General features: G+C 49.3%; 1 protein-coding gene across 1 annotated transcript in view; it reads right to left on the bottom strand.

Moving 5' to 3' along the window:
- Positions 1–3,457: 3,457 nt before the first annotated feature.
- The window catches only part of LOC146833817 (dimethylaniline monooxygenase [N-oxide-forming] 2-like), a 602,486-nt gene continuing 596,964 nt past the window's right edge, over positions 3,458–8,979 (bottom strand). The window contains exon 9 of the mRNA XM_085600095.1: positions 3,458–3,803. Within this exon, the coding sequence (XP_085456221.1) occupies positions 3,458–3,803 (346 nt within the window). The remainder of the gene's footprint in view (positions 3,804–8,979) is intronic.

The raw sequence follows: 8,979 nt of genomic DNA, 5'->3' as shown, positions 1-8,979 counted from the left end.
GAAGGCCAGGGAGTGGCTCGAAATGGGAATTAAAATCCCCTCCCACTACATAATATGAGTCACTCGTTAGGTCAGATATAAAGTTGGAAAGTTCATCTATGGTTGGTGATTCCCTTGCAATTCCCATTGGCCTAGAGTATATGTTAATAAACACAAGTTTAACTTGGTTGGGCCATAGTAATGAAATCGCAAGGATATCTTCAGAATTAGTCGGCAACCGCGTTGCCACACAACCCAGATGAGAAGCGACCCAAGTCGTAAGCCCTCCTGACGGACGGCCTTTGCCTTCCCACCTCGCTGGGGTGAAGAATGACATATAACCTTGGTGACCATAGTCCTTTCTGGCCCAAGTTTCCTGGAACATACATATGTCTCCAGTCTCGATATATTTTGCCCAGTCTGGGTCACCCAGTTTGTTAGCCAGACCAGCAACGTTCCAGCAAATTAGCCTCAGATGATCAGGGGTGTTAGGTGCCATGCAAAAAGTATTAGAGGAAGTGGTTCCAGACTCTACTGCAATCGGGAATTCTGGCGCATTACCAGCAGTAGGGACTATTAGTTCGAAAAGTCCGCTGGAGTCGTTCTCCACAGGTGTTGGCCCATTCGATGTCCCGGAGGTATTGGCAGCATTGTGGTCGGATGAATCATCCAGGGACACTGGATTACTCAGTGGCCCAGGGATTTTACCATCAGTCGGGGTGAATGACTTGAGGGAACTACAAGGGCCACAATCTTGAGACATTAGCGTGTTGAGAGGAAGTCAATCGACCCCATCTAAACCATTCAAACAGTTGAAACGGTTAGAATAAAAATAGGGTGTTTCCTGCACTTGGATGTTTGGGCGTTGTACATAATCCTTATGTCTGCGTTTATGTTCCACCCTTATCCACTCATCCTGCGAAGGAGCATGACGCATACGGATAGGGGGGAAAAAGAAGGATACTGGGAGGGTCTGGATAGTAGAATCCAGTGATCTATTTATTCCTTCACAGATGTGCAGAACAGTGCCCGGGTCCTTAAAGCTTACCAGAATACAGTCCCCTATTATTGTTTTCCTGGTCTTCCCTAACCACTGGACCCTTCTAACCATAATAATCTCATTATTAAAATGAGATGGTAGAGGTCGGTTCAAGTTTAACCATTTGATGTCCTTTCTCTTTAGAGATTGGTAATCTTCATTTTCCCCTGGTCTTAATTGGGGAGCGCCTGCTAGAACCACCGTTAAACTGTTAGCTTCTGGCGGCAGATCTGGTCTTCGTGTTCATGGGGCATGCCAGCCCGGGGAGATTAGTGGGGCATTGCCAGCTTCTTGGTGGCCACCGTTACTCTCTGTCTGGAAACTTTGATGGGCAAGGTCTATTGTTTGTAAGGGCCTATGGGTTAGATTACTACGTGGTACCCGAGGTGGAATAGCCATTAATGGCTGCAGGGGGGGGACAATAGGCATGCTATCAACGGGGGCTTTATTGGTATCCTGTGGGACTCCTATTTTAGGAGGGTTTCCTACGGAGAGATGGGGCCCCCTGTTTTTAGATTGTTTGCTAACTACAGTGTTCAGGGTAGTAAGAGATGTCTCCAGTAGAGTGAGCCTGATCTCCACTTTTTTCAGACTATCACTAATGGGCTGCAGAAGGGAGCGAAGTAGAAATTCTATACTCTCTATAGATATGAGAGGGGGATTTGTATTAGGTGCTTTGGCCACTAAGTCGTTATTAGTGGCAACTATATTGGGGCCAAGGGCCTTGGAGGGGGAAACAATAGGCACAATCTCATTATCCCTCCCAGATTGTTGGGCACTTATAAATTTTTTGCCAAAGTCTAAATGAAGTGATTTGGCTTTCCCCCTCCCCCTCATAGACTTCCTACTACGTTTACTTGGTGGAGGCCTATACAGCTCCCGCGCAGTACTTTGTTTTGGATTACCATTCTTAGTTGCATACAAAGGGGAAGTTTGGGTGACCAAATTAACGGGGGTATCACGTATCGTGGGAGGAGTTGTGTCTGTGGACCTTCCAGGGGCCATTCCAGGGGGACTAGAAATTTCCCGAAATAAGAGGGGGAGGTCCTCAAGAGTCAAAGGGTGTAAACTACTGGGGGGCGTACCTTCCTCTTGAGACATAAGATGGGGGGTGATCTCTGTCAGGGGCCTACTTTTCATGGATTCGATGGAGCGCCGCCGCTCCGCCCTTCGTCTCTCCAGGGAATTTTCTTTACCTGCAACTCCTTTGGCGGATTTGAAGTATTTGTCCAGTGTCCCTGTGTTGCTGCCCCCCTCCCTTGATAAAGAATCACGTGGTCCTGGCGAGGGCATCACCTTAATCGGATTATTAGCGCTCAGAGTAAAGGGTATGGCCCAACCCGGCCTTCTTTGGCCCCTGACGGCCACAGACGGCCCGCCCTCTGCCCGGGCTCAGCCTGGCGCCGCCCGCGCGCGTCCCGCGAGGCGGAGACCCAGCAGCTGTTTGTAGCGCCTCCGGGCGCGAAAGTACCCAGGCGGCTTCCACTTCCGCCGCAGAGGTTGCTGGGGGTTGTAGTTCCCTCTCTGGGCTGCGGCCGCGGTGGAATGGCGGGAGCGGCAACCAGAGGGAGACAAGCCGCAGAGACAGCAGTCCTTCCCCACGCAGGTAGGTGAGGTCTTAGTCGACGCGCAATGAGAGTGAGGGCACCCGCTCTGCCAAAGACCCAGCAGCTGTTTGTAGCGCCTCCGGGCGCGAAAGTACCCAGGCGGCTTCCACTTCCGCCGCAGAGGTTGCTGGGGGTTGTAGTTCCCTCTCTGGGCTGCGGCCGCGGTGGAATGGCGGGAGCGGCAACCAGAGGGAGACAAGCCACAGGGACAGCAGTCCTTCCCCACGCAGGTAGGTGAGGTCTTAGTCGACGCGCAATGAGAGTGAGGGCACCCGCTCTGCCAAAGACCCAGCAGCTGTTTGTAGCGCCTCCGGGCGCGAAAGTACCCAGGCGGCTTCCACTTCCGCCGCAGAGGTTGCTGGGGGTTGTAGTTCCCTCTCTGGGCTGCGGCCGTGGTGGAATGGCAGGAGCGGCAACCAGAGGGAGACAAGCCGCAGAGACAGCAGTCCTTCCCCACGCAGGTAGGTGAGGTCTTAGTCGACGCGCAATGAGAGTGAGGGCGTTTTAAATGGCCAAGATATCAGGCTTGGATAAGGGTTGCACAATGTGAACATACATATACCACTCTAGAGACTTCTCTCCAGGTGTCAATGTGATCACTTCCCAGAGACCCAGTTGCTTAATCACAGAGAAGACTATCACTAAGTCTACAGTTTCAGATCAGTACAGAAAGGTAGAATCAGGCACCAGAAATAGACAGATTTGGCATTGGGCAGATAGCTGCTAATCCTCCATTGCAGCAGAAGAAATACTTCCTGTGCAACTTTGTTGGACCATTCACTGTGATGATGTGCAAGCACTGACAAAACCTACATGAGAAAAATGTGGTCACTCAATTAAACATAAAGACAAAAGCAAACAAAGTAAAAAAGCACAGAAGTCCAAGTATGGTGGACAGTGGAAAACTCCTGCATTTTTTCTTCGCCACTCGCGTCTTTGTGGGTTTTACTACCCGGTCCCACGTGGTTAGGATAGCATTCCGAGCTCCATCCCATTTCCCAGGCCCAGCCAGGCGGTATTGTGGTGATGTGCAAGCGCTGAAGAACACTTGCTGTGCCAGCATAGGATCAGTCAGAAAGAGTTGGAAGATGTTGGGCTTGACGCCAATCTCTGAAGCAATTTCGTCATGGTACTCGATGAGCTCTACCTGCAAGGCGTTTCCCTGGAGGGTCCCATACCTTAATTAAATAACATAGCATGTATTAATTTGTAATAAACAATATTATGGAAATAGAGGAAAGTCACAATACTTGTTACATCCTCCCAATTTGATGACACAACACAAAGATATAATGTACGTGGAGTGAAGGGATAGAGTGCTGCAACCCCTAACTTAGGAAAACTGAAAAAAACACCTGATTTACTGAACTTCATAGCGAGGTATTCTTCCAAAAAGAACAGTAACCATCACCCTCTACTAGTAGCATACATCATTAATGCACTCTTTCAATCTCGCACAGTCACTGCGAAAAAAGACTGATACACTATGTGTAATCTCAACAAAAACCTTTGCTAATGGCTCCGAAGAGTGCCACTGCTTGGAGGTGACAAAGTCATGATGAGGAGGAATCCGATGGCGAAGAATGCCACTAGTTGTGGATTTGACACAAAGACACAAAGACACTTGCAGAAAATAAAAATGTAAATTGTAAATTAAAAATAGAGGACGACCACTAGAGGCAAAGCTTCTCATGGGAAATTTGAGAAGGGGGAATATCCGACTTCTACCACATGGTTTGGTCCTGCGCCATTCTAAATACTGGACATCTATTGTCTCAGAACTAAGTGGCATACTGGGGTGGGTGGTTCGTCTAAATCCCCTCGCCCTTCTCCTGGGAGTGATGGAGGGACTAGATGGCTCCCGGGCCAACAAACTATTTTTGAGAACAGCTATCCTGATAGCTAAAAGAGAAATTGCAGTGGCCTGGAAGAACTCAACACCTCCCTCGATGGCTATATGGCAGAAAGGGGTGGACTGGTGTGCCAACCAAGAGAAAGCTGTATACAAAGCAAGAGGGTGCCCACGCAAACATGAGCGGGTATGGGGCAAATGGATGGGGCCGCTAGACTGATTTTCCACAGCACAGGAGGGCTCACGCTTCAGACGAACAGGAAGGGGAAGTCACTTGCAAATGTCTTGGAATGTCTAATATATATCAAAGTGATGCTATGTTTACCTTGTTGTCTAAAAATGCCAATGAAATTGGTTATCAAAAAAAAATAGAGGATGGATAGGTGGATAGCGAGAAAGATGCTTCATTGTTGCTGGGGAAATGCAGGTCTTCACCCATATTTTTTTTGCATTATTAAGGGGAAAGGGCATCCTTTGGACTTGATCAAGCACAACATCCACCAAAAAGTGGCATATGTCCTGTTTGCCATATTTAGAGTGCATTCTTACTACAGCAGTTGAGGGAGCCGCCATTTTAATGCCGTTTTTGCTATAACAATACAATTCATATATAACCTCCTAAACATAAAACAATAAAAAATAAACAATAAAAACATCCTGTGATTCTGGGCAAATCACTTAATCTCCCCGTGCCTAACAAAAAATGAATGTGTACCCCCGAGTATGAGGACCGCGTGTCTCTATATGCTGACGATATTCTCCTGTACCTGGCTTCCCCACGTAAATCACTGATAGTACTGGTTGATGTATTGCAATCATTTGGTCGTAACTCCGGCCTTGTCATCAACTGGGCTAAATCGTGCGTGTATGTTCTCTCTGGGGAGGCTCCTATCCTTCCGCGGGGCTGTCCTATCCAGATCGCCCCGCAGGGATTTAGGTACCTGGGTATCTTCATCACCCTAGACGCGGAGGCCCGGTATGATCGAAACCTGCTGCCCCCCCTCCAGCGCCTGAAGGAGGATGTCGCGCGTTGGCGGCGTTTGCCGCTCTCGCCGCTCGGCCGGGCGGCATTGTTTAAGATGATGTCGCTGCCGCGTTTCCTGTACGCTTTGCAGAATACAATGGACCTCGTCCCGGCACGCTACTTCCGCGAGGTGGAGAGTTTGCAACGCCGCCTGTTCTGGGACGGAAGACCGCGTATCGCCCTGGCGAAGCTGACGCTCCCGTGGTATGACGGGGGGATAGCCCTCCCGGATATTAAACGGTATTATTGGGCCTCCCAGCTGGCTGCGATTAATCACGGCCTATACGGGCCTGCCCTAAACCCGGCCTTTGAAATGGATAAGATGCTACTGCCGGGTGGTGACTATAATCGAGCGCTCTACTCCAGCTCGCTCGACGCACGTCTGACGGGCCCCACGCGTGTCATGGTACGAGTGTGGCACGCGGCTAATGTAGCGATGGGGTGGAAGGATCGTTTGACCCGGGCGTCACCACTGTACGCATCTGAGCAGTTGGGCTCCCTGTGGACCTCGAAGGGCTTCGAGAAGTGGGACATGATAGGCATCAGCAGGGTGGGGGATCTCTGGACGAGGGGGGGATTCAAAACGTTCGAGATGCTGCAGACGGAATTCCAGTTGCAAGACAGGGAGTACTTTCGGTATATGCAGATCCGTCATGCACTATGCTCCGTCTTCCCGGACGTCGCCTCCATCCCGGAGTACTCCCCTCTGGAAGATAGAGTGCTGGATGGACATGTACCGGAAAGCACGATCTCGTTAATCTATAAAAAACTGATCAATGACCGCGCGGGGTTGCTGCTTGATCTTCGCGAGGCTTGGGTTGCCGATGGATTGGAGCTGGACGACGAGGACTGGGTCTCTGCGGTGGCCTCCCCAAAAGAGGTGGCCATACCGGCCCGCCTTCGCTTCGTCCAGCTCAAGATACTCCATAGGGTCTACATAACGGGGCTAAGGCTATTGCGTATGAGCTATGCTGTGGACGGGTTGTGTAAGCGTGGGTGTGGTTCTTTGGGGACCTTTCTTCATATTTTGTGGGAATGCCCAGAGGTGGAGCGATTCTGGCGTGGTGTGCATGAGGTCCTGCGGGTGGTTACGCGTGTGCCGCTGCTGCCCGAAGCGAGGAGATGCCTGTTGAACGTGTGGGAACCAACCGACTATTCGGCGCCACAGATGTGGTGGGTGACTCTGGGATATATGGTGGCTAAGCGCGATATTGCTCAGCTGTGGGGTTCCCAGAGGCCCCCGACTGTTTCGGCCTCGAAGGACAATATGGACTGGTGCATGTTTCGGGAAAAGGTGGTGTATGTAGCGAGAGGTAAGCCTGGGACATGGGTGAAAGTATGGGGCCCCTGGAACGCCTACCGTGGGGAATCTATGCCCCGCCGTTATTGCCCGATCCATCGCCTGCCCCGTCCCCTTAGCCGGTTTAGCTCTCCGGTACCGGGCACTGAGTCCACCCAGTCCCTGTTCTGACCTTCCCCCCCCCCTTGATACTCCTATGGATTGGTAGGGTCCCCCTTCTAGGGGAGCACATGCTGCTGTTTTCGATCGTGGGTTGCCTTGTGGTTTGATTTTGTTTGTTGTTATTTATGTTTAAAAGAAACCGTCCTGTGGGGTCCGGATGGTGTGGCCATCAACGCGGCTAACTCCTGTACGTTTCCCTTTGCCGCAGCCTGTGTTCTACTGTGTGTATCTTATGCTCCTCTTGTTTGCTAGCGGCCGGCCTGAAGGTTGTAGGCCCATCTTTGTATATTCTTTGAACTTTGTAATAAACGGTTTCAAAAAAAAAAAAAAAAAAAAAAAAAATGAATGTGTGTCCTCATGTAACGTAACTGGTGCTATGTAAAGCGCTCTGATACCTGATTGGATTCGGGTCAAGTTCGCGCTATATAAAACTCTGCAAAAAAAATAATTCTTTTTTGAGTCTAACCTGATGGTACGCTGCTCTGAGATCAATATTGCTGAAGATAGTAGACCCATCCGGGGTAGAAATTAACTCATTAGTTTTAGGAAGGGATAGCAATCAATTAAAATATTTTTGTTCAGAGGGCGTAAATCCGCACATGGACACATTTTTCCATTTTTTTTTAGCAATAACGACGGCAAAATACCTCGAACCTCAGTCTAGCCATTACTCTTTGACTAGCATACATCACATTTAGAGTTGTCAGATTGTCCCATATACATGGAACATATATCATGCTCTGGTCTTGTATTTCAGAATTCATTCTTACCGCGTGTTAGTCCAGTTAAGTGAGAACAAATTACAACTCTCAGAAAGTCCTCATTTGCTAATAAAAACTTTGGTGTTTAAGAAATATGAACACCACTGCCAATCCTAGTTTAACACTCCAATATGCAAGTGTGATGGGTACTAAATTTAATTTTATACAGTACTGGTGCATGCAATGTGCTCTGACGGGAATATGTTGGCACTTTGCAAGGAATAAGATTACATCTTCTAATTCTTTCGTTCTGCTGAGCTAGTAAAAGGTTTTGCTATATGTTTACATATATTTCGTTTCATGCAACAAATAGTTATGAGGGGCCTTAAGAGACATTAAAGAGCATCTTAGGTCTGCAATAGCCGCACTGCACCCGGGGAAGGCACTGGGACCGAATGGAATACCAGTTGAGTGGTATAAAAAAGCAGCGACCCAGATTGTACCGCACCTGTTAAAGATGTACACTGATAGCTTAAAAAAGGGAATCCTACCAAAAGATCAGAGACTGGCCACTATAGTAGCCATCCATAAACCCCATAAACCACCGCACAAATGCGCATCTTATAGACCGATCTCCTTGATCAATGCTGAAGCAAAGATTTTAGTCAAAGTGTTGGCAACGCGGTTGCAGGCAAATATGGTCACAGTAATACACCCGGACCAATCCGGATTTATGCCTAACCGCAATACCGCTCTTAACCTGCGGCGCCTGCATGGTGTCATTGCACGCCAGTCCACTATAGAGGAGGAGGCTGTCATACTATCACTGGATGCTAAAATGGCATTTGATCTGGTGGAGTGGCCCTTCCTTTTTGCGGTCCTCCAGCACGTGGGATTTGGTCCCAAGTTGTGTGCCTGGATTAAATTACTTTACACAAGCCCATTGGCACAGGTCGTAGTGAACGGCCATGTATCGGCCACTTTTCCGCTGGGACGGGGAACGAGGCAGGGATGTCCCCTCTCACCACTTCTTTTTGCGTTGGTACTGGAGCCATTGGCTGCCTGGATACGGCAAGATCCGGCTATCCGCGGCCTAAAATGGGCACGAGGATGGGAGGATCGCATATCCCTCTATGCGGATGACATCCTGCTATACCTAGCATCTCCAGCACGCTCGATCAATTGTCTCCTAGACATATGTACATCGTATGGTCGGGCCTCCGGGTATACTATTAACTGGACGAAATCGCACCTCTACGTACTCCGGGGTTCCCCACCACGGCTTCCAAGGGGGTGTACAATACAGATAGCAGAG

This window comes from Triturus cristatus, chromosome 4_2, assembly GCF_964204655.1.
Source record: "Triturus cristatus chromosome 4_2, aTriCri1.1, whole genome shotgun sequence".
Taxonomy (NCBI): Eukaryota; Metazoa; Chordata; class Amphibia; order Caudata; family Salamandridae; genus Triturus; species Triturus cristatus.
The sequence above is the reverse complement of the archived record's forward strand: the minus strand, read 5'-3'. Positions and strand labels throughout refer to the sequence as shown.